At 47.6% G+C, this 26,384-nt stretch overlaps 1 protein-coding gene across 2 annotated transcripts in view; it reads right to left on the bottom strand.

Moving 5' to 3' along the window:
- Window positions 1–26,384, bottom strand: part of ttll7 (tubulin tyrosine ligase-like family, member 7) — a 145,015-nt gene that overhangs the window by 17,673 nt on the left and 100,958 nt on the right. For both annotated transcript variants that reach the window (XM_080196493.1, XM_080196491.1), the window contains 2 exons: window positions 13,825–13,985; window positions 1,804–1,977 (listed from right to left, as the gene is read on the bottom strand). In XM_080196493.1, the coding sequence (XP_080052619.1) occupies window positions 1,804–1,977; window positions 13,825–13,985 (335 nt within the window). The remainder of the gene's footprint in view (window positions 1–1,803; window positions 1,978–13,824; window positions 13,986–26,384) is intronic.

Genomic DNA, 26,384 nt, shown 5'->3' with positions numbered 1-26,384 from the left:
CTCCCGTTATCCTTGCCAACCAACATTCTCAACAAACTAAACAAGAACAGAAAGTGCTGGAAAATCTCAGCAGGTCTGATGGCATCTGTGGAGATAGAACAAATTTCTGACCACAGAGAGTCATCCAGTCCTGAAACATCAGCACTGTTCTTTCTCCACAGATGCTGTCAGGCCTGCTGAGATTTTCCAGCATTTTCCAGTCCCAGTATTTTGCTTTTTTCTCCACAAATGATCTGGTCTTTTAGCTCATTGCTTTTTATGGGAGTTTGTTTGTGAGCAAATGTTTGCAGCTTACAGTTCTACAGTGCTTACTCTTCAAATAGGTGTACTTGGTCGTAAAACGCTTTTGGGACATCCTCTGAGATAATGAAAGAATCGTAGAATCATACATTCCCTACAGCGCAGAAAAAGGCCATTTGGCCCATCAAGTCAGCACTGACCACAAACCTACCCAGGCCCTATTCCTGTAACCCCACATATTTACCCCGCTAACTCCTTAACACTAGGGTCAATATAGCATCAACCTAACCCACACATCTTTGGCCCGTGGGACGAAACCAGAGCACCCAGAGGAAACCCATGCAGATATGGGGAGAATGTGCAAACTGCACACAGAAAGTGGCTCAAGGGTGGAAGTGAACCCAGGTCCCTGGTGCGGCGAGGCAGCAGTGCTAACCACTGGGTAACAGAAACGCAATATTTCCTTAAAAAAAAAGAAACTCCCTTTTTATTGCTCTGTGCCATTCTTTGCAACTGCCGAGATCAAAATGTCACCAGCCCATGTTCCACCCACTTCCATGTTTCCTGGTTATTTAACTGTGGCAATGTATCCAACGGTAATTCAACTCCAGGCTTTGGTTCTGCCCATGCCTTAATCCTTAAATTAATGATCATATGAGAAGATTTTGCATCCCCTCTTTCTGGGCACGATTTTAATCCAAGATCCTTCTGTAACATGGATATCTCAATGAGCCAATGTTGAGACTTGTGTATTTAAACATGAACCATTTGTTACTAGTCTTTAACTGTGTACAGATCCAAGGTTGCTGTCATTCATGGTGCTGCTTCCCTTCAGCCTATTGTCTCAGAGCCTATTACCGTGCGACTCTATACATCATACATCAGGAAAGGTGATGGCCTAGTGGTATTACCACTAGACTATTAATCCAGAAACTCAGCTGATGTTGTGAGGGCCTGGGTTCAAATCCCACCTTGGCAGATGGCAGAATTTGAATTCAATAAAAATATCTGGAATTAAGAATCTGTGAAACCATTGTCAATTGTAGGAAAGTCCCATCCGTTTCACTAATGTCCTTTTGGAAGGAAATCTGCATCCATACCTGATCTGGTCTTCATGTGAATCCAGATCTACAGCAACGTGGTTGACTCTCAACTGCCTTCCAAGGGCAATAAGGAATGGGCAATAAATGCTGGCCAGTCAGGGATGCCCATGTCCCGCAAACTGAATTTAAAAAATCACACCATGGCCACTGTTATTCTCCATATTAACGCTTGCTCTGCCAAGCACCTTTACATTACAATGGGACGCACACAATGTCGCCACAGGTCCCAGGGATGAAAGGGCAGTGTCTGGTCTATTCTTTCACCCCTTTGACCTTTTATGGCTCCGTGCATAAATATCAAAGGCCGCACGCCAATTGTAAACCTGGCAGCTCTCAATTCCTGCTAGCTGAGTTACCTTGTTTTCCCATTTACTCTAGGCAGCGACCTGTTTAACCATTCTTCATCTTGGTGTCTCAGGGTTACACAGTGGCATCTGTAAAGCGGATAATAGCCTCTCACCTGTTGTCTTCCCATTCGTGGCTAAAGCCAGAGAAGGACCCCTTAGAGTCAGCCGCGTATCTGTAAACCACGAGTAGGCAGTCTTTACAAAGCTGCACCAGCCTCTGACAGCACTGCAACTCCTGAGAGGTGGATCCCTCCGCACTTCGATTGAACATGGTTTCCCAGGAGTTCCTGTCACCATAGAAATAGACATCATGTTTCAATATTAGAACATAGAACACTACAGCACAAACAGGCCCTTCGGCCCACAAGTTGCGCCAATCACATCCACACCTACCAGGCCTATCTACAACCCTCAATCCCATCAAATCCCATGTAGTCATCCAGAAGTCTCTTAAAAGACCCCAGCGAGTTTGCCTCCACCACCATCGACGGCAGCCGATTCCACTCACTCACCACCCTCTGAGTGAAAAACTTACCCCTGACATCCCCTCTGTACTTGCTCCCCAGCACCTTAAACCTGTGTCCTCTCATAGCGACCATTTCAGCCCTGGGAAATAGCCTCTTATTAACATCTCATAAACCTCTATCAGGTCACCTCTCACCCTTCGTCTCTACAGGGAGAAAAGGCCGAGCTCCCTCAACCTATCCTCATAAGGCATGCCACCCAATCCAGGCAACATCCTTGTAGATCTCCTTTGCACCCTTTCAATAGCTTCCACATCCTTCTTGTAGTGAGGCGACCAGAACTGCACACAGTACTCCAAGTGGGGTCTGACCAGGGTCTTATAAAGTTTCAGCATTCTTGGAGCGAATGGGATCAATGATTATGAGAGAAAGCAGGGTTAGGCTGTTGAGTTGGAGGATCAGCCATGATCTTGATGAATGGCAGAGCAAGCTCGAAGGGCCAAATGGCCTCTTCCTGCTCCTATCTTCTATGTTTCTATGTACCCTCTGTGAGATCTCGCATGGAAGGCCCAAACTGGTCCCCAAGTTACCTTAACTTACAACCACCTTCAGAATGAATCCTCAGGAGGATGTCCTTGCTATAGAAGGAGTACAGCGAAGGTTTACCAGACTGATTCCTGGGATGACAGGTCTGTCTTATGAGGAGAGACTAAATCAGTTAGGATTACATTCATTGGAGTCTAGAAGAATGAGAGGGGATCTCACAGAAATTTATAAAATTCTAATGGGTTCAGAATGTTCCCAATGGTGGGGGAGTCCAGAACGAGGGGTCATAGTTTTGAGGATAAGGAGTAAACCTTTTAGAGCTGAGGTGAGGAGAAATTTCTTCACCCAGAGACTGGTGAATGTGTGGAATTTACTACCACAGAAAGTAGTCGAAGCCAAAACGCTGTGCGAAAGGGATCAGCAGATATGGGGGGAAGTGGGGAATCAGGGTGTTGAGTTTGGTGATCAGAATGAATGGCGGGGCAGGCTTGAAGGGCCGAATGGCCTACTCCTGCTTCTGGTTTCTATGTTTCTAGATAACCCTTCCTGAGCCCCATCACTGATCCCAATCAACTGTGTCGTCCGAAAGATCAGCCCCGTGGGGATTGTGGGGGGGGGGGTGGAATGGGACACAGCCCCAGGCAATGGCAGCTCTGGGAAATAACACAAAGAGCTCTATCTTACCCGCTGCTCGTGCCAGGCTCCCACTACAGTGAGGTCGGAGAATTTAGCACCCAGCAGGACGGGAAAATCCCACCGGCACGAACAGCGGTAATATTTAGCTGTTGAAAGCTGATGGGATAATCCAGGTCTGCTCTCCACACTGAAGCGGGTGCTTACAATGTGATTCAGACAAGCGGAGGGCACGATAGACTAAAAGGAAGTAAATCCTGATCCACCATCTGTGGAGAAATGAACATTTTGCTATTCTCTAAGCTTCTTGCTTTATTAAAGCATGTGCAGTAATGTATCTCAATGTCATTCCCAAACCAATTAAAAGCACTCACTTCATAAGTAGACCATCTTATTTCATTATAATGCTCTTTGGAGTCGTCCCAGGGGAACAGGATGTCTAATGAAATTGTATGCTTATAACATTTCCCTTACTGTGCTTCGAGTTCACAGTCGCACTGATAAGATTACAGTATTATGATTCATAATCATAAAGATCAGCAAAGAAATCTATCACATCAGATCCAGTATTTCACCATTCTCCACAGTATCTCTGTGTGTACTGCTTTCCAGTGTTAAATATTTCTGATACCATATATCGACACGCTCACTCTACCCAACTCTCTCCCCGCCGACAGGAGCTCAAGGGCCACAAACTGGTACAGGCCATTCAGCTCCTCATGCCCGCTCCTACATCCATCCCGACCCATTTGGTTAAAGGTCAAAGGCGGAAACAGGGACAGGGGCTAATTCCTCTTCAATGCCACGCACCAGCCCAAATTCCGCATGCCAGGGCCACTTCTGCAGTATGGTTGGGTCAGAATCTTGGAACTCCCTCCCTAACAGCATCCTCGGTGTACCTACACAGTTCATCGTAAAGGCTCACCACCACTCTCTCAAGAGGGCACTGAGGCAGGGACAATAAATCCCAGACACACTAGCGAATGAATTTTAAAGGTTTAAAACTGGCAAGGATCCATTCGCTGCTGGGGAAATGGAATTGCTTCTCAACCTTCTGCCCTGCCCCACCCCGCCCATTCCCCCCCCAACCCCCCCTGCTGCCCCCGCCCACCCTCCCTGCTGCCCCCCCCGCCACCCCCCCTGCTCTCTCTGCCCCCCCCGCCCTTCCTGCCCCCCCTGCCCCCTGCCCCCAAACCAGGTCTGCATTAACTCTCCGACACGTAATCTTACATTGGCCCACCCCCTCCACCCTGCATCTGTACCAATGTAACCCCGCGCACTTAGCACGGCCAATGTAACACCTTTTGGACCGTGGAAGGAAACCGGAGCACCCGGAGGAAACCCACGTAGACACGGGGGGAACGTACAAACTCCGCGCAGGCAGCGACCCAAGGCCGGAAGTGAACCCGGTTCCCCAGCGCCGTGAGGCAGCAGCGCCACCCACTGTGCCACCTGATTGTTCTCCCACTGGTGGGAGGAGAAGGCCCGGAGAACAGGGATTGGCAAATTACCCAAAAGCAACAGGAGGAAAAGCTTTTTTTTTTGTTTCATTGAGTTATCATGACGGGGAACGCGCTGTCTGAAATGGTGGCGGAGGCAGATTCAGTAACAATTTTCAAAGTGGGGGTGGGAGTGGGGTGTGGGGGAAAAAGATGGTGAACAGGCCCTGCTGAAATTAGGCTGTAACCACTCTGTGATTGCAGGGTTTTAAAGCCCTTCCCTCCTCTGGGTCATAGTACAGTCTTGTCAAAGTAAATGCCCATTTAAATGGCTGCCTTGGGGGAGCTGTAAAATCCTGGCCTATGATTCGATGGCTAGCAGAGCTGGAATGGTCTCTTGAGATCAGGTTCAAATCAAGAGAGTGCAGACAGCGTTATCCCCAAACCGTACCGAGATTTCAGCCGGAATTTTACCGCAGAACTGCTGGCGGAACGGAATTCTCTGTTGGCCCCGGGTGGGATCTTGAGAGCCTCATCCGAGCGAGGTTGTAAAATACCAGCCTTTATCTATCTCTTTTGCTCACTGCAGTAAGATCACGAGGGTTTCCCCGGTGAGGGGGAGGGCAGGGGTGGTGTGAGACCCCACAATACCGCAGCCATTTGGCAGGGGCTGTTTGCCCCTGCCCATCGCCGTTCGCCTGTTTGTTCTGGAGCCCTTGGCACCCCTTCTGAGGGGTGAAACAGGCAAACCTCTCACGCAGCGCCCCATCCGCAGAGTCCAAGGCGACGGGGCAGGCTCTGCAAAAGTTAATAATTCCAAACAGGATAATCGGAGATCAAAATCTGCAATGTGCTTGAGGGGTTATCGCATTATGATGAGCGCCACTGAGCTCCATGTTGATTGAAACACTGTTTTATGGCAGAACGCAGCTGGTACAGGGGTGAAATTGTACCGTGTGTTAATAGCAACAAACACGGTAATGAGTTCGCATCAAATGTGCTATTTTAAAAGGAGGCATTAAGACTCATTAACATAGCAGACAAAAGAAGGTAAGTACACATTAGTGCGTTTGTTATGAATGTGGCACAGTGTGTTGTCAACCCCATATCCTTGAGGGATAAAACCTTCCACACTGTGTGCTTTCTTAATGAGGAAAGTTAAACACAACAGGGGCCGAGTTAACACCGAAACTGGGTGACATCCAACTCCGTAAAGCCAGGGCAACGTTTCCCCTGTCGGGCTGTTGAAATCTTAGAGGGTGCGACGATGTGTGTTGAGTTTTTATAATAAGTTCTATTTTGGGTCCTTATAGCCAGGCTGCACGTGCAAAACAAGAGGCGTACTTTCCACCCCGAGCTTTCAAAGGCGGCCATGTGGAGTGGAGGATTTTGCCACTTCCCTGTTCTATCCCGCTAACAGTACAGCCTTCCTGTAGCCAGACCTGCTGAGGAAACGCCCCAAATGAGTGGAACACTGAGTAAGCACAATGGGGTCACAGGGCATTGAGTGCAATTATGACATGCTGTGGGATCTGGTATTCAAGAGAGCATTCTACCCCCTCTGGAGGACTGTCCCATATTAAACCCTTGAGGGATATTTCTGTGAGGCTTCATTTGCCTGTGGGGGACACAGAATTGATCCTAACTGGATGCAGAATTGATCCTAATAGAGAGAGAGAGAAAAGTCCAGCACAAGAACAGATCCTTTGGTCTCTCCAAGCCCATGCCAATCATGATACTCTAACTAAACTAAAGGAAAAAACTTTCTGCCTTTACTCGGTCTGTATCCCTCTATTCCCTCCCTATTCACGTACATTCCTTTCCTATTCATGGTTTAGTGGTATTATCACTAGGGTATTAATCCAAAATGTCAGCTAATGTTCTGGGGTCCCAGGTTCGAATCCTACCACGGCAGCTGGTGGAATTTGAATACAGTAAAAAATATCTAGAATTAAGAATCTACAAACGATTGTCAGAAAAACACATCTGGTTCATTAATTTAGGGAAGGAAATCTGCCGTCCTTACCTGGTCTGGCTTCCATGTGACGGTAGAACTACAGCAATGTGGTTGACTCTCAACTGACCTCCAAGGGTAACGAGGGATTGGTAATAAATGCTGGCCAGCCAGCGATGCCCATGTCTCACAAGTGAATTAAAAAAAACCCAAACCCATCCAGATGTCTCTTATATGTTGCTGATCTGCCTGGTTCCAGCATCCCCTCTGCCAGTGTGCTCCAGGCACCCAACACTCTCTGCATGGAAATCTTCCCCCGTACATCTCCCTTAAACTTTCCCCCTCTCACCTTGAACCTGTGCCCCCTTGTCACTGACACTTCCACTCTTGGAAAAAGCCTGTGGCTATCCACCCTGTCTATGCCTCTCATCGTATTGTAGACCTCTTACCAGGTCTCTCATCAGCCTCTGTCTTTCCAGTGAAAACAATCCTAGCTTATCCAACCTCTCCTCATAGCCAGCACCCTCGAGACCAGGGAACATCCTGATGAACCTTCTTTACACTCTCTCCAAAGCTTCCATGTCTTCCTGGTAGTGTGGTGATCAGAACTGCACGCAATATTCCAAATGTGGTCTGACCAAGGTTTTATATAGCTGCAACATGACTTCCCAACTCTTGTACTCAATGCCCCGGCTGATGAAAGCAAGCATGCCCCGTATGCCTTCTTAATCACCTTGGCCACTTGCATTGCCACTTCTAGGGGACTGTGGACCTGCATGCCCAGGTCCCTCTGTGTGTTAATGTTCCTAAGGGTTCTGCCATTTACAGCATCATTCACACTGGTATAATTCACTCATAATCTCTAAACCGTGCTCTGAATGATGGACCCTTGGCAGTCAATATCTTAATGAGGCCTCCACCTCACTCAGACAGATGTTCCCACCACTCAGATTGAAAATTATGTTGCAAGGCGGAATCAGAGTGGGAGGAATAGTCACTTGGTTCTAACCACCCCCTGCCCACCTTCCCACAGTATGTTTTAGTTTAGTTTATTTATTAGTGTCAGAAGGACGTTGAATTAACACTGCAATGAAGTTATTGTGAAAATCCCCGTTGCCACATTCTGGTGCCTGTTCGGGTTCACTGAAGGAAAATTTAACACGGTCAATGCACCCTAACCAGCACGTCTTTCAGACACTGGGAGGAAACCGGAGCACCCGGAGGAAACCCACGCAGACACAGAGAGAATTGCAAACTCCACACAGACAGTGGCCCAAACTAGGAATTGAACCCAGGTCTCTGGCACTGTGCGGCAGCAGTTCTAACCACTGCGCCACCACACTGCCCAACAGTCACTTATCGAGATCCATCCATCCATCCATCCATCCCTGTGTCGGCACAGGTTTCCTCCGGGTGCTCCAGTTTCCTCCTACAGTCCAAAGATGTGGGGGTTCGATTGATTGGCCGTGCTAAAATCGCCCTTAGTGTCCTGAGATGCGTAGATTAGAGGGATTAGTGGGTAAATATGTAGGAATGTGGGGATAGGGCCTGGGCGGGATTGTGATCGGTGCAGACTTGATGGGCCAAATGGCCTCTAGGGTTTCTATGTTTCTTTCTAATGCGCATCTGTAAAAATTGGTGAGATTCATAGCGGACATGCAAATTTCCTCAGTCTCCTGAGAAAGTAAAGGCACTGGCTGGAAGGCGATCAGGTGGAACGCAGCATGGCCAGCATTATTATCAGGCAGGAAACAATCGCAGCATTACACTCACCCCATCAGTTCCCCAACAGCCAAATTAGATTAAAAATCTGCCCAGAACACATGCTGCCTTTTGGATGATCACTAAAACACTGCTTGTTGACACTTCCTGCAATTAAAGAAAGGAATTTTAACTATTCAATCGCCTAAAACAATTACTTTGAAAATATGCTTTTGTTTAAGACTGAAAAGGCTTGAGAGTTTTTTGTACCTGAGAAGGAAAATGTTGTGGGGTGGAGGAGAAGGAGAGATGTGATTAAGCTGGTGGTGGCGCAGTGGTATCGTCACAGGACTAGTAGCCCAGACCTGGGACCTGGGTTCGAATCCCACCACATCTGCTGTGGTGGGATTTGAACCCAACAAAATGCCTGGAATTAAAAGTCTAACGATGACCACGAAGTGATTGTTGCAAAAAGCCATCTGGTTCCATGAATGTCCTTTCGTTCTCCCCGTGTCTGCGTGAGTTTCTTTTCTCCCACCGTCCAAAGATGTGCAAGCTAGTCGTGCTAAATTGCCCCTTCATGTAGGTTAGGGATTAGCGGGATAAATACATGGGTTTACAGGGACAGGACCTGGGTAGGATAAAAAGATGGTTTGGTGCTGACTTGATGGGCCGAATGGCCTCTTTCTGCACTGTAGGGATTCCATGACTAATTGGTATGAATGGCCAAATGGTCTGCTTCAGCGCTGTAAGATTGAAGTGCTGATTGTTGAATTCTGTTTAGTGTTTCACTCAGATTCAGCTGAAAGCAAATAAATGGGAACAACCCTAACACTCCTGTAATCTTCTCAATGTTTATTTTTATACAATCTGGGATTGCTGGTATGCGCTGGGCCAAAATTAGTTTTGCTTTAAAAGGAAATGCTTTGGACCATTTTCCTACAATTTAAAATGTCTCAAAGTGCCCTTCATCTACATGCCCATATCTGTTTACAATATAAAAAACCTAAGTAACTCATTTCAGATGTCTCGGGAGGGATTGCATGCACTCCCCACACTGCAATCTGACAATCTGTCAGGGTAAAGCAGCCTCCTGCTGCAGGGGAAGTTTATTTTTAAGTAAACACAGACATCAATACCACCACTACCCCACCCACCACACCCCCCCGCACCCCCCCCCACACATCAATACCACCACTACCCCCCCCCCCACACATCAATACCACCACTACCCCACCCACCACACCCCCCCTGCACCGCCCACACATCAATACCACCACTACCCCACCCACCACACCCCCCCGCACCCCCCACACATCAATACCACCACCACCCCACCCACCACAACCCCCCCTGCACCCCCCCCACACATCAATACCACCACTACCCCACCCACCACACCCCCCACACATCAATACCACCACCACCCCACCCACCACACCCCCCTGCACCCCCCACACATCAATACCACCACCACCCCACCCACCACAACCCCCCCCGCACCCCCCCCACACATCAATACCACCACTACCCCACCCACCACACCCCCCACACATCAATACCACCACCACCCCCAACCCAGCCACACCCCCGCCACCACCCCCCCCACACACATCACTACCACACCCCACCCCCTCCCCACACACACATCAATATCACCACCCCATCCACCCACCCCACCCCTACACACACACACACACACACACACACACACACACACAGTGACAGCATGATTCTGCAAAGTGCCAATAATTATAAATTAAAACCCCTGAGGGCTGACTCTGTGCTTTCAATCCTTTAATTAATGGATTTACTTTAATGATCCTTGAATTTTATAAGGCTTGCAGGGTAGTGTGATCTTGGGTGCAAAGTACTCCGTGTGTAGATGGATGGTGTGTTTTGTGCTATGCCTCCATAGAACCCCTACAGTACAGAAGGAGACTACTCGGCCCGTCGAGCCTGGACCAACAACAATCCCACCCAGGCCCTATCTCCGTAACCCCATGTAGTTACCCCACTAGTTCCCCCTGACACTAAGGGGCAATTTAGCATGGCCAATTCACTTAAACTGCACAGTCTTGGACTGTGGGAGGAAACCGGAGCACCTGGAGGAAACCCACACAGACACGGGGAGAACATGCAGATTCCACACAGTCACCTAAGGCCGGAATTGAACCTGGGTCCCCGGCGCTGAGAGGTAACAGCGCTAACCACTGTGCCACTGCGCTGCCCAGACTTGTTGTGGAGTTTGCCCTTTTCAAGCTTGGTGGTGTCAGTGCCATGGCTCATGGTGGCTAGCTCCTTGTAACTTGTCCACCCCAGTTTAAAAGAGCATCGGGACAGGGCAATCGTCTGGGTGTGTGGGTTAACTGGAGTTGGGTTGCGCGCTTTCAAACTGCAACCAAGCCTCTTCAAGGAGGCTGAAGTCTGATTAAAAGCTGAATGGTGACAGTACAGAAGAAAGCCATGCAGACCATCGTGTCTGCCCTTGCTCTCTGTTGGAGCAATTTACCTTCCGCCACTTCCCTGCCTTCTCGTGCACCTCCGTCCTTTTCCAACAATGATCCAATTCCTTTGTGAAGGCTTCGATTGAAACTGCCTCCACCACCAACCCTCCCGGGCAGTGCGTTTTAGATGCCACTCGGTGTGTGGAAAGGTTTTCCCTCATGTTGCAATTGCACCTTTTGCCGATTATTTTAAATCTGTGCCCTCTCATTGTTAGTCCTCCCACTAATAGGAACAATTTTCTCCCACTATTCTCTCCAGACCTCTCAAGATTTTTAACATCTTAACCAAATCTCCTCTTTTCTCCAAGGATTTCCTTGGAGTGTCTGGGTTTGCTCATCGTTGGATCCGTTCTAGTGAATCTTTTCTGCATTCTTGTTGAACATCTTCACAACTTTACTAAGAAGTGGTGCCAAGAACTGAGTGCAACACCCCAGTTGAGGCTTAACTACCAGAGTTTTACACAATTTTGTCACACTCAACTCCCCTAAAGACTCGGATACTAACTTCATTGTTGCGGATTTTCTTTTAATATTCCTTCATGGGACATGGGCATCGCTGGCTGGCCAGCATTTATTGCCCATCCCTAGTTGCCCGAGGGCAGTTGCGAGTCAACCACATTGCCGTGGCACTGGAGTCACATATAGGCCAGGTCGGGTAAGAGCAGCAGATTTCCTTCCCTAAAGGACATTAATGAAACAGATGGGTTTATCCAACAATCATTTCATGGTCATCAGTAGATTCTTAATTCCAGATTTTTTTAATTGAATTCAAATTTCACAACCTGCGGTGTTGGGTTTCGAACCCAGATCCCTGGGACATTAGTTGAGTTTCTGGATTAATATTCTAGTGATAATACCATGAGGCCATCGCCTCCCCTGATTACAAAGTTCGCCATTACTGGTCAGGGCTCCTTGACATAGCTTTTTAATCTGGTCAGATGGCACGAATGGTAACCATGCCAATTTGGTTTTCTCCTTCACCCAAAACCACCATGGTCATTTGTAGAAGAACGAGGGCGGCAGAAACATGGGAACAAGTTCCCCTCCAAACCCCATACCATCCTGACTAGGAGCTATACTGAACCTTCCTTCACTGTCACTGGGTCAAAATCCTGGAGTTCCCTCCCTAACAGCACTGTGGGTGTATCTACACTGCATGGATTTCAGTTCAAGGTGGCAGCTCACCACCACCTTCTCAAGGATGATTAAGGTTGGAATTAATGCTGGCCTAGCCATAGATACTACCATCCTGTGAATTTTAAAGATTCACACTAATTTGGACTGGGCAATCCCAACACATTAGTTGCAAACAAGAAACTCAACCTGTCCTTGAATGTTGCCAAAGCAAAACTCATACATCAACATGTCACATCTAGTCAGCCAACCATTCCACTTCCCACATACAGATATATGCATATCTCAACATTCTGGAATATATTGAGCACTTGCCAAATTTTGGCAACCACTTCTCTCAAAAGGCCACTGACAAAGAGATCTAACACCAGTTCTGCTGCTCCAGCTCAGCCTTCTACAAACTATGGGAGTGAGAGTTTGATAACAAAGACTTCCACAAGTCACCACAGTCCTGGTCTACAGGGCAGTCATAGATTCTTAGAATTCCTACAGTACAGAAGGTGGTACATTGGCCCATCGAGTCCATACTGACCACAATCCCACCCAGGCTTTCTTCCTACAACCCTGCACATTTACCCTACTAATCCTCCTGACATTAAGGTCAATTTAGCATGGTCAATCTAACACACACATCTTTGGACTGTGGGAGGAAACTGGAGCATTGGGAGGAAACCCACGCAGACATGGGGAGAACATGCAAACTCCACATAGACAGTGACCCAAGGCCTGCATTGAACCTGGGTTGCTGGCACTGAGGGGCATTGTGCTGGCCTCGTTGTTTTTGTTGTTGTCACATATTTGAATATTTGAACGTCCATCAACAACCTGGTGTTGTGAGACTTCTTACTGTGAATCTGATGTTGTGAGACTTCTTACTGTCCCTACTCCATTCCAACGACGGCACCTCCACATCATCAACTACACATTCAAGCACTCAAGAAATTCCATCAGCAATATCTCCACCACACCCTCCAGATTCAAAGGGAGACTGTGTTAGAGGCCAGATCAGACCAAAGTGTATTATGAAGTTAACCTAGCATCAGTGCGAGCACAAGATGTTTCGCTCCAGGTATAATTTGACTAATCCACTAGAACGCTTTTATTAAAACAAACATTATTTAAGAATGCAGTTAGAAGATAACAAAAAGAATTAGCATAACTTCTACCAATTAAAATACTTCAATATGATAAATTATAATTCTTAACAGCTATCCATCTCTATAGTTCCAATGTAAGCAATATCCCCATAGACATAAGTTCTCTTCAGAACCAATTGGTACCAAAAACAGATTAATGGATACTAGGGTTGGAATTCTCCAATCCCACTCACCACTGGAATTTTAGCAGGAAGATTGCAGAGAATATAAAATACCATCGGCGGTTGGGTGGGAATTTCTGGCCTTTAGACCAGCGTGGCCGGAGAATTCCACCCCAGATTTCCAGCACACGTTTCTTAAAGGCACAGTACCATCAAAACTATCAAGCAACATTCGTGATCTTTGTCAAGGCAGATTCACCGACATACAGGCAAAACCCTTGCAAAGCCAACTCTGATGGACTGGACATTGCAGGGACAATCAAAAACTATCTTCGCTGCCGGGTCCTGTTTTCCTAACTCTCAAGTGACCAACATTCCAGGGAAGGATAAGGAAAAAGCTCTAAAGACAATCATCAGCGCCAAACTGAACTTTGACCTTGCATTTGGTCAAAAAAGCCAGATGGGTTGCCAATGCTAATTAAAAGTTACGTTACCTACCCTGAATTGGAGAAACAGTTCCACAGCCCCTGCCCACGGCTCCAGAGCAAGCGGTTGAAAACCCGATTGAAGATGCGGTACAGTCGGAGACTCTCAACGTCGTGCACCTTCCACACTCGCTGAAAGATGGAGCGAACGTTGGTCCTCACAATGTCCAACACCTGGAAGCCAATTCAGAAACACACAAAGATTAGTCCCCTTTGGCACAGAATCCACGGTCCAAGGGAACTCGGAGAGATCTTGCACGGACTATGTAAAAGGGCAGCATTGATCCACAGTCCAGCTCTCTCTGAAGTACAAGGAGGGTGGTGACAACAACGAGGGCGACATGGTGGCACAGCGGCTAACACTGCTGCCTCACTGCACCAGGAACCCGGGTTTGATTCCCGGCTTGGGTCTCAGTGGAGTTTGCATGTTCTCCCTGTGTCTGTGTGGGTTTCTTCCGGGTGCTCCAGTTTCCTCCACAGTCCAAAGATGTGCAGGTTAGGTTGATTGACCAGGCTAAATTGACCCTAGAGTCAAGGGATTAGCAGGGTAAATATGTGGGGTTACGGGAATTGGGCCTGGGTGGGATTGTGGTCAGTGCAGACTCGATGGGCGAATGGCCTCCTCTTGCACTGTAGGGATTTTACGGATTCTATGAAGATTCTTTCTTTCTCATCAATCTTTCTTCATCTTCTTGCCATTCTAATTTAGCGCTATGTTCCTTCAGTATTGGGGAGCTGAATGGGGTTGGGATTCTGAGCTATGAAACTTACGATGTCGCCACTGCCATTCCAACTTGGAACAAGTTGTATGGTAGTCGGAAAGTCAAAGGTCAGTTACCAGTTTGACATAGTTAAAGATCAGGTTGGCATGCGGGGTCTGATGTTATCATTGTCTACCTCCAACATGCGACCTCACCAGCTTGGAGCCAGAGATATTAAAATTCTCACCCTTGTTCATACTTTACATCTGCACGCTACCCCTTGGCAACAATAAGGGGCATCTGTCCCTTGGCCAAATGCGGGCAATTAGGACTAGCTTCGTTTGAAAAAAAAGCACAGCATGAACAATGGGGGGCCAGCTTTCTCTCTCTCTCATGCATATTTTCACACCCTCAATGTTTTTTACTCATTGGCAGGGGGAAAAGATGAAAGGATTTCCAAGCTGAGTGTCAACCTGTTGAAAGCTCCTTCTGTGGCCAACAAGTTCTGCCACTGGATTCGAACCCGGAGCTTCAGATCCAGAGGTAGGGAAGCTGCCACTGTGCCACCAGGCCTCCTGTTCACACCTCTACCTCAGCACCATCTCCCTCCATTCCTCCACTGTGGCTAAGTTATTTGACTGCTTGCCCAACATCCATGATTGGATCATCAGAAATTTACTCCAGTTGAACACTGCAAAGATCGCCACAGTTTTCAGCCCAAACTCCATTCCTTAGCGACTGACTCCATCTTGTGGATACTGTCTGAGACTAAATCAGTTTGCAACCTTGGCATTCTGTTCTACCTGAGCCTCTGACCACATACTTGGTACTGCTGCCCCATAGCGCCAGGGACCTGGGTTTGATTCCTGGCTTGGGTCACTGTCTGTGTGGAGTCTGCACGTTCTCCCCGTGTCTGCGTGGGTTTCCTCCGAGGGCTCCGGTTTCCTCCCACAGACTGAAAGACGTGTATTGGCCATGCTAAATTCTCCCTCCGTGTACCTGAACAGGGGATTTTCACAGTAACTTCATTGCAGGGTTAATGTAAGCCTACTTGTCGTTAATAAATAAACTTTAAGCCTCGCTGTACCAAGCAAAGCTCCGAACAAGTTCTGAAACATGGGGCTCTTTACTGAAGGGTAACATTGAACGGTTACAACACCGAGGTAGAGAACTCCATGATCTCTGCTGAGGGCAATGATATTTCCCTGTGTTCTATCTCAAAATGGTTCTGACAAAAACAAGTGGAAAATTGCTACATAATCAGCACTGATAGTTAAAGGTTGCTGAGATAGAGAGAATATTCCGTCTCGTGTTTCAGCCAGCGCTCACCAAGAATATTGAGATGTTGGTCACGCTTAACGATTCCAAGCAACGCGATATTCATGTTGTATTCAATTTTACAAGCTGCCAGTGATGAGAAACAGCAGAAGGATTTACCCCAGTGTGACTCACCAAGGCCCTAGTCTTCACTCATTGTCACCCACGTTCATACACGGGGATCTCCACCCTCACTTGTGGCTGGGATTCTCCGATGCTGCTGAAAATGAATGGAGTTTTGGCTTGATTGGCCAAGTCCTCCGCTCTCGCTTGTCGCAGGGCAGGTACGGACAAAGAACAATGCAGCACAGCAATAGGCCCTTCGGCCCACCAAGGCTGCGCTAACACATGACGCCTTTCTAAACTAGAAACCTATTGCCTCTACACGATCCTATATCCCTGCCTATTCATATATCTGTCAAGGTGCCATTGTGTCTGCTTCTACCACCTCTTCTAGAAGCGCATTCCAGACACTCACCACCCTCTGCAAAAAAACCCACCTCTCACATCTCCTTTAAATCTCCTCCTTTTACTTTAAACCAATGCTCCCTAGTAGTTGACATTCCTATCCTGGGAAAAAGACTCTGCTGTATAGGGCATTGGTGAGGCCGCAGCTGGAGTACTGTGTGCAGTTTTGGGCGCCGCACCTGCGCAAAGATATTTTGGCCTTGGAGGGAGTGCAGAGGAGGTTTACTAGGCTGATACCGGAGTTGAGGGGGTTGAGGTATGAGGAGAGGCTGAATAAACCAGGCTTGTACTCGTTGAAGTTTAGAAGAATGAGGGGAGATCTCATTGAGACGTATAAGATGATGAATGGGATGGATAGGATAGAGGTGGAGAGACTCTTCCCGCTCAAAAAAGACAGTAGGACTAGGGGGCACAGCCTCAAGATAAAGGGGGGGCGGTTTAGAACAGAGTTGAGGAGGAACTTCTTCACTCAAAGGGTGGTGAATCTCTGGAATTCTCTGCCCGTTGAAGTGGTGGAGGCTGCCTCGCTAAATATTTTTAAGACGCGGGTTGATGGGTTTTTGATAAGAGAGGGGATTAAGGGTTATGGGGAGAAAGCGGGAAAGTGGAACTGAGCCACGACAGATCAGCCATGATCTTATTGAATGGCGGGGCAGGCTCGAAGGGCTAGATGGCCTACTCCTGCTCCTATTTCTAATGTTCTTATGTTCTTACCTCTCATAATTTTGTAAACTCCACAGAATCCCTACAGTGCAGAAGGAGGCCATTCAGCCCATCAAGTAGCACCAACAACTATCCCACCCAAGCCATATTCCCACTTATTCACTCTGCTACTCCCGTGATACTAAGGGGGAATTTAGCATGGCCAATCCATCTAGCCTGCACATCTTCAGACTGTAGGAGATAACAGGAGCACCCGGAGGAGACCCACACAGACATGGGGAGGCCATGCAGACTCCACACAGACAGACAATCAGCCAAGGCTGGAATTGAACCCGGGTCCCTGGTGCTATGAGGCATTTGCGCTAACCACTGGGCCACCATGCCACCCAAAGCATCTGTCCTTCAGCCCCCAATGTTCAAGTGAAAACAAACCAGGTTTGTCCAATCTCTCCTCGTAGCTAATACGCTCCAAACCAAGCAACATCCTGGTAAACTAGATTGATTTTGGGGATGAAAGGGTTGACGTACGAAGGGAGATTAAACCATTTGGGCTTTTACTGGAGTTTAGAAGGATGGGAGGGGATTTGATCGAGGTATATAAAAAGGATTGATAAAATAAATGTAAACCAGATGTTTCCTCTTACGGGGAAATTGAAAACAAGAGGTCCCAGATATAGGTTGCGATACTGAGATAAGGAGGAACTACTCGCAAAGGGTTATGAATTTGTGGAATTCGCTGTCCCATAGCGCAATGGAGAAGGAATTGTTAAATAGTTTCAAGAAGGAGATAGATATATTGCTAATAAACAAAAAAGGGAGAAGGGAATATGGGGAACAGGTAGGGAGGTGGATTTGAAGCCAAGGAGAAATCAGCATAATTTGGTTGAATGGCAAAGTGGCTGGAAAGGCTAAATTTGCCTACTTCTGCTCTTAATTCCTATGTTCCTCTGCTCCTAAACCCTTTCTATACCCTCTCCAAAGCTTCCACATCCTCCTGGTAGTGTGGCGACCAGAACTGCACACAGTATTCCAAATGTGGCCAAACTAAATCTCTATAAACTCCTACACAAGTCGGAGAATCCGACCCAAGGAGTCGTGCTCTTAATTTGAAACTCAAGTTACCACGAGTTGAGGCAGAAGGTGAGTCATCATCTTCTTCAATAGCACAGCAGGCCTGAGGGGCTGAATGGCCTTCTCCTGCTTCTACATCTCACATTCTTATATTCTTGGCTTTTTGGGCAAATTGTTTAAATGGATCACCAACAAAACAACTTGAATCAAGATGACCTATTTCCATAAGAGTGTTGGTTTTAATGTGAACATCACCTCACTACATTTCCAGTGTTGGAAAGAAAGAAAGAACCTGATTGAATTCTTTGATGAAGTAACAGGAAGTGTTGAGGTTTGACGATGGTTGATGTGCTTCTAGAAAGTGCCACAAGGGCTTGTCAGCAAAGATAAAGGTCAGGAAATGAAGGGGGAAGTGGCAGCATGGATACGAAGGTTTCTGAGTGCCAGAAAGCAGAGGGCGGGTGGTGAATGGTCACTTTTCAGGCTGGAGGAACAGTAGTCAGCAGAGTTCCCCAGGGGTCAGCACTGTGGGGTACGGAGCAGGGGGGGACTCCTGCTTTTCCTGATCCACATGAATTACCTCGACTTGTGAGTGCAGGGCAAGGTTTTAAAATTTGCAGTTGGCACAAAACTGGGAAGCGTTGGATATTTGTGAGGAGGATGGAGACAGACATTCCCCTAAGGGAGATAGGGACATCATTTTCGTGAGGAGGACAGGGGCAAACTTCCTCATAAGGAAGACAGACTTCCTCGTGGGGAAGATTCTCTGATCTAGGGCAGCACGGTGTCACAGTGGTTAGCACTGCTGCCTCGCAGCACCAGGGAGCCAGGTTCGATTCCCGGCCTAGTTCACGATCTGTGTGGAGTTTGCACGTTCTCTCCATCTCTGCGCGGGTTTCCTCCGGGTGCTCCAGTTTCCTCCCACAGTCCAAAGATGTGCGGGTTGGGTTGATTGGCCGTGCTAAATTAACCCGAGTGTCAGGGGGATTAGCAGAGTACATATGACCCGTTGTGAGAATAGGGCTTGGGTGGGTTTGCCGTCAGTGCAGGCTCAATGGGTCGAATAGCCTGCACTGGAAGGATTCTATCCCATTTGTGAAAAGCCTCAAGATATTATCAAGTCTGCTTCATAAACAGTAAAGTCCTTCTGAAGCACAGCCCCTGACGTAATGCAGAAAGTGCAGCTGAATAAGAACATAAGAACATAAGAAATAGGAGCAGGAGTAGGCCATCTAGCCCTTCGAGCCTGCCCCGCCATTCAATAAGATCATGGCTGATCTGTTGTGGCTCAGTTCCACTTTCCCGCCCTCTCCCCATAACCCTTAATCCCCTCTCTTATCAAGAACCCATCAACCCGCTTCTTAAAAATATTTAGCGAGGCAGCCTCCACCACTTCAACGGGCAGAGAATTCCAGAGATTCACCACCCTTTGAGTGAAGAAGTTCCTCCTCAACTCCGTTCTAAACCGCCTCCCCTTTATCTTGAGGCTGTGCCCCCTAGTCCTACTGTCTTTTTTGAGCGGGAAGAGTCTCTCCACCTCTATCCTATCCATCCCATTCATCATCTTATACGTCTCAATGAGATCTCCCCTCATTCTTCTAAACTCTAACGAGTACAAGCCCAGTTTATTCAGCCTCTCCTCATAGCTCAACCCCCTCAACTCCACACGGCAAGCTCCCACAAACAGCAAAACGCTAACCGGCAGACAACCTGAGAGTTTAGCTGTGGACGCTGGGTGGATGGGTGCCCAGGAGATCTCCCTCCACCCTGCCTCGTTCACCTGGGGTCGGGCAGACGGGGGAACCACAGCACAAAGCGACACCCAGACACCACAGCAGGAGTAGCAGCAGCAATCCCGGTTAACTGTGGAAAATACCCTGATTGCGTGCGCAGCCTTCCATGTTCCTGATATCATTTCAACAGCACATTAAAGTTTACTGGCTCCGATATGGCATCCAGATGTTGGGAGCAGGAAGCTGGGCAGCTGGAGCACAGAACCTTGTCTGCACTGTAGTGAACCAAGACTGACACCTGGTTAACATCCTCATTAAAAAAAAACCTCGCCATTTACCTTTACGTGACGGTGGGGGAGGGTGGTGGAGGTCGGAGGGAGTAGTTGGTGGGGGTGGAGTTGCGCAGGGTGGGGGGGAGGAGGTGGGAGTGGTGGAGGTACCCTGTAGGGGAAGTGGATAATCACGACACTATTGTAAAACAATAAGCTCTGACTGATAGCGGGGAGATCGCTCAGTTAACCAGCAGCTGCGCCCTTAAATCTTTTCACTCCAACTGCTTTCTCTCTGAAGAGGTCACACCAGATAGTCTTTCTCACTGCGTCTCCTGTAGGAAGTCACAACGCCTCCACGAATGACGCTGGAGACTGACCGCAGACTCGCAGGTCACACTGAATCTGTTAAGTTGCTTATTTATTTCCGGAGAGGGTTAAGTGCCTTGATTAAACGCCCCAATAATGTCTCAGAACAGATTCTTCCTCATGGGATATAATTCAGAGTCACAGAGATTTACAGCATGGAAATAGGCCCTTCGGCCCAACTTGCCCATGCCATAGAATACTAGAATCCCTACAGTATGTTCGGCCCATCGAGTCTGTACTGACCACAATCCCACCCAGGCCCTATTCCTGTAACTTCACCTATTTACCCTACTAATCCCCCCAACACTAGGATTAATTTAGCACAGCCAATCCATCCATAACCCGCATATCTTTACACAGTGGTAGGAAACTGGATCACCCGTAGGAAACCCACGCAGACACGGGGAGAATGTACAAACTCCACACAGACAGTGACCCAAGGTGGGAATCGAACCTGGCTCCCTGGCACTCTGAGGCAGCGGTGCCAACCACTGTGCCACCGTGCCATCCAGTTTGAAGCTTTATTCCCCTCCCCTCACACTGTGATGACACTCACAGACACAAGGTGGGCTGGATTTTTGCCTTGGGGGAGGGAAGGTCCGACTCAGCAGACCCGTATCCACGGAAATAACCTCGTATGAGTCTCAGTCCAGGCTGAACGCTTGGCACCTCGTAACAGTCAAGGCTTTGGGCCAAGTGCTGGTAAATGGGAATAGGGTATTTTCACAGTAACTTCATTGCAGTGTTAATCTAAGCCTAATTGTGACACTTATTAAAAGTTTTAAACTTTAAAAAGTGGGTGGTCAGGTGTTGCTCACATGTCGGTGCAGATTTAATGGGCCGAAGGGCCTCTTCTGTGTTTCTTTGGAAGGAACTCTTCAAAATGCAACTAATAAAAATACAACAAAACTTACTCCAACCTACAAATCAAAGAAAGGGTTTAATGATGAAACATCATTACTCCAAACTTGAGGCCTCGCCTTGGGCCACTCCAACCTCCCCACAATTCTACATAGTTCCTTAATCCTGAACCAGCTGCTCAGCTAACTATTACATCACTCTGTAATTGGTTTCATGCTTTGCTGGGTCAGCTGATCCTTATATTTTGTTCCCATTGGTCACATTACAACCAATATAAAGTTGGCACCGGTTACACTCTAACATTCTGCACTGTATGATTCTTTGAGTCTATGGACATGATTGTGTCAGGCCTGCTGCCTCCAGAGGAAATGTGGAGGAAGCTAAGACGATGGGTGAGTACTGAGGCAGGCTGGTTAGAAGGTCCACCTCAGAGACTTCGGCCTAGTTTTAATAAGATGCTGTTCGGCCCTCCAGCCTTCACCCTCATGCCCCATCCCCCGTACCTCATCAACCCCCAAGCTACTTTCAATCCCTCTTAACCTCAAGCCATTCCCCCCCCCAACCTCCTTCCCAACCTCAACATGCTACCTCTATGATCACTCCTCTACTATGGGCAGATCTCACGAGAGATGTGGAGATAAAGCAAAATAAACTTCCAGCAATCTGAGGAAGTTCCCTCTCATAAACATGTTTAAAAAAAACTCTCATTCAAGAAACCCATTCAAAGATATTAAATCTCCCCAGGAAGTCAATCTGGCATCAAAACAAACTTTTATTCACTAACCATGTCAGACATAGATGAATCTTTTATAATCCCTTTAAATAAAAATGAGAACTCAACACCACAACTTCAGATAAGTAGTTTTGGAGCTGTTTTGGAGCACAGCCAAGCATTCACAATGACCCGTGTTCCAACAGTTGCTCTTGGGAAATGTCAACAATTAAGTCTATTGGAACTGCAGGAACAGATGGGTTTTTTTCCTAAGCTAAATCATGTGACCTTCAATTAATGCTCTCCAAAAGCAGTTTTTTTTTACCCTATCAGCTGCATTTTTAAAAGGTTGGGGATTTAAATAACTTCATGGCACTCAAAAGAGACCTTTTCTGCATTCAAGAGTATTGCCATCTCCTCCATGGCTCACCTGCGCAAAGATATTTTGGCCTTGGAGGGAGTGCAGAGGAGGTTTACTAGACTGATACCGGAGTTGAGGGGGTTGAGCTATGAGGAGAGGCTGAATAAACTAGGCTTGTACTCATTAGAGTTTAGAAGAATGAGAGGAGATCTCATTGAGACGTATAAGATGATGAATGGGATGGATAGGATAGAGGTGGAAAGACTCTTCCCGCTCAGAAAGGACAGTAGGACTAGGGGGCACAGCCTCAAGATAAAAGGGGGGCGGTTTAGAACGGAGTTGAGGAGGAACTTCTTCACTCAAAGGGTGGTGAATCTCTGGAATTCTCTCCCCGTTGAAGTGGTGGAGGCTGCCTCGCTAAATATTTTTAAGACGCGGGTTGATGGGTTTTTGATAAGAGAGGGGATTAAGGGTTATGGGGAGAGGGCGGGAAAGTGGAACTGAGCCACGACAGATCAGCCATGATCTTATTGAATGGCGGGGCAGGCTCGAAGGGCTAGATGGCCTACTCCTGCTCCTATTTCTTATGGCTCCCACACTGTGAGTTAAGTCCCCTGGATGAGAGAAGGTGGGGTCTGTTGGATCCCAGCAGTGATTTCAAATGGCCCTGCTGAGTTTGGGCTTCCCACCTGGATGATTCATGCCCCCGCCCCACACGCAAACACTCCTTTCCCTTACCAGCGAAAATGGCATCTGCCAGAAATGGGAGCAGGACTTCTGCTTCTGGATGTTGACTCCCACCATCTTGAAAGGCCTCCAGAGAAAGGGCCAAGAAAATCTGGACAATGAAATCTCTCCATCTTGGCTTTTGGGTATCCCAGCCTCTCTGACTATATTCTGCATCTTTTCATGAAATATTAATAACTTATATACCGTAGAAAATTACAGCTCAGAAACAGGCCTTTTGGCCCTTCTTGTCTGTGCCAAACCATTTTTCTGCCTAGTCCCACTGACCTGCACTTGGACCACATCCCTCCACACCCCTCTCATCCATAAACCCGTCCAAGTTTTTCTTAAATGTTAAAACTGACCCCACATTTACCACTTTATCCGGCAGCTCATTCCATACTCCCACCACTCTCTGTGTGAAGAAGCCCCCCCTTAATATTTCCTTTAAACATTTCTCCTTTCACCCTTAACCCATGCCCTCTGTTTTTTTTCTCCCCTAGCCTCAGTGGAAAAAGCCTGCTTGCATTCACTCTATCTTTACCCATCAAAATCTTATACACCTCTATCAAATCTCCCCTCATTCTTCTACGCTCCAGGGAATAAAGTCCTAACCTATTCAATCTCTCTCCCTATAACTCAGCTTCTCAAGTCCCGGCAACATCCTTGTGAACTTTCTCTGCACTCTTTCAACCTTATTTACATCCTTCCTGTAACTAGGTGACCAAAACTGTACACAATACTCGAAATTCGGCCTCACCAATGCCTTATATAACTTTACCATAACACTCCAACTTTTATACTCAATACTCTGATTTATAAAGGCCAATGTACCAAAAGCACTCTTTACAACCCTATCCATCAGCAGGCGACGGTGCAGAGGGACCTCGGGGTCCTTGTGCATGAGTCGCAAAAACCCAGCTTGCAGGTGCAGCAGGTGGTCAGGAAGGCGAATGGGATGCTGGCCTTCATAGCGAGAGGGATTGAATATAAAAGTAGGGAGGTCTTGCTGCAGCTGTATAGGGCATTGGTGAGGCCGCAGCTGGAGTACTGTGTGCAGTTTTGGGCGCCGCACCTGCGCAAGGATATTTTGGCCCTGGAGGGAGTGCAGAGGAGGTTTACTAGGCTGATACCGGAGTTGAGGGGATTGAGCTATGAGGAGAGGCTGAATAAACTAGGCTTGTACTCGTTAGAGTTTAGAAGAATGAGGGGAGATCTCATTGAGACGTATAAGGTGATGAATGGGATGGATAGGATAGAGGTGGAGAGACTCTTCCCGCTCAAAAAAGACAGTAGGACTAGGGGGCACAGCCTCAAGATAAAGGGGAGGCGGTTTAGAACGGAGTTGAGGAGGAACTTCTTCACTCAAAGGGTGGTGAATCTCTGGAATTCTCTGCCCGTTGAAGTGGTGGAGGCTGCCTCGCTAAATATTTTTAAGAAGCGGGTTGATGGGTTCTTGATAAGAGAGGGGATTAAGGGTTATGGGGAGAGGGAGGGAAAGCGGAACTGAGCCACAACAGATCAGCCATGATCTTATTGAATGGCGGGGCAGGCTCGAAGGGCTAGATGGCCTACTCCTGCTCCTATTTCTTATGCTCTTATGTTCTTATGTTCACCTGTGACATCACTTTTAGGGAATTCTATACTTGTATTCCAAGATCCCTCTGTTCAACTGCACTCTTCAGGGTCCTACCATTTACCCTGTACGTTCTACTTCAGTTTGTCCTTCCAAAGTGCAATATCTGAACACACTGACGAAGGAAGAGCAGTGGACGTGGTGTACATGGACTTCAGCAAGGCGTTTGATAAGGTCCCTCATGCAAGACTTCTTGAGGTGAGAGGGCATGGGATCCAAGGGGCTTTGGCCTTGTGGATCCAGAACTGGCTTGCCTGCAGAAGGCAGAGAGTGGTTGTGGATGGGTCTTTTTCTGCATGGAGGTCAGTCACCAGTGGAGTGCCCCAGGGATCTGTTCTAGGACCCTTGCTGTTTGTCATTTTCATAAATGACCTAGATGAGGAAGTGGAGGGATGGGTTAGTAAGTTCGCTGATGACACGAAGGTCGGTGGTGTTGTGAATGGTCTGGAAGGATGTCAGAAGTTGCAGCAGGACATAAATAGGATGCAGGACTGGGTGGAGAAGTGGCAGATGGACTTCAACGCTGAAAATGTGTAGTCGTCCATTTTGGCAGAACCAACGGGATGAACGAGTACACTATCAAGGGCAGGAGTCTGAGTAGTGTTGAAGAGCAGAAGGATCTTGGGGTCCGGGTCCACAGGACTCTTAAATCGGCCTCGCAGGTGGAGGATGTGGTCAAGAAGGCGTATGGTGTACTGGCCTTCATTAATCGAGGGATTGAGTTTAGGAATCGGGAGGTAATGCTGCAACTTTATAAGACCCTTGTCAGGCCTCACTTGGAGTACTGTGCGCAGTTCTGGTCGCCTCACTATAGGAAGAACATAGAAGCTTTTGAAAGGGTGCAGAAGAGATTTACAAGGATGTTGCCTGGATTGGGAGGCATGCCTTATGAAGATAGGTTGAGGGAGCTGGGACTCTTCTCCCTGGAGAGACGAAGGTTGAGAGGCGACCTGATAGAAGTTTATAAAATGTTGAGAGGAATAGATAGGGTGGATTCTCAGAGGCTATTTCCCCGGGTTGAAATGGTCGCTACGAGAGGACACAGATTTAAGGTGCTGGGAAGCAAGTACAGAGGAGATGTTCGGGGTAAGTTTTTCACTCAGAGGGTGGTGAGTGAATGGAATCGGCTGCTGTCGGTGGTGGTGGAGGCGAACTTGCTGGGGTCTTTTAAAAGACTTCTGGATGAGTATATGGGATTTAATGGGATTGGGGGTTATAGATAGGTCTATGGATTGGTAGGTATTGATGTGGTCGGCGCAACTTGTGGGCCAAAGGGCCTGTTTGTGCTGTAGTGTTCTATGTTCTATCTCACACTTGTCTGCGTTAAATTCCATTTGCTATTTTTCAGCCCATTTTTCTGGTTGGTCCAAATCCCCCTGCAAGCTTTGAAAACCTTCCTCACTGTCCACTACACTTCCAATCTCATCCAATTTACCACATTATCATCCAGATCTTTGATATAGATGACAAACAACAATGGACCCAATACCGATCCCTGCGGCACACCACTTGTCACAGGCCTCCACTCAGAGAAGCAATCCTCCACTACCCTTCTCTGGCTTCTTCCATTGAGCCAGTGTCTAATCCAATTTACTATCTCCCCGTGTATACCTGGACCCCCAAGTCTATTTTGACCTCCAACGTTCCCAGCGTTTTACCATTTAGAAAGTGCACTGTTCTATCATG

This window comes from Carcharhinus amblyrhynchos, chromosome 9, assembly GCF_965287045.1.
Source record: "Carcharhinus amblyrhynchos chromosome 9, sCarAmb.v2.hapA, whole genome shotgun sequence".
In the NCBI taxonomy this organism is placed as follows: domain Eukaryota; kingdom Metazoa; phylum Chordata; class Chondrichthyes; order Carcharhiniformes; family Carcharhinidae; genus Carcharhinus; species Carcharhinus amblyrhynchos.
This window is presented reverse-complemented; position numbering and strand designations above follow the sequence as displayed.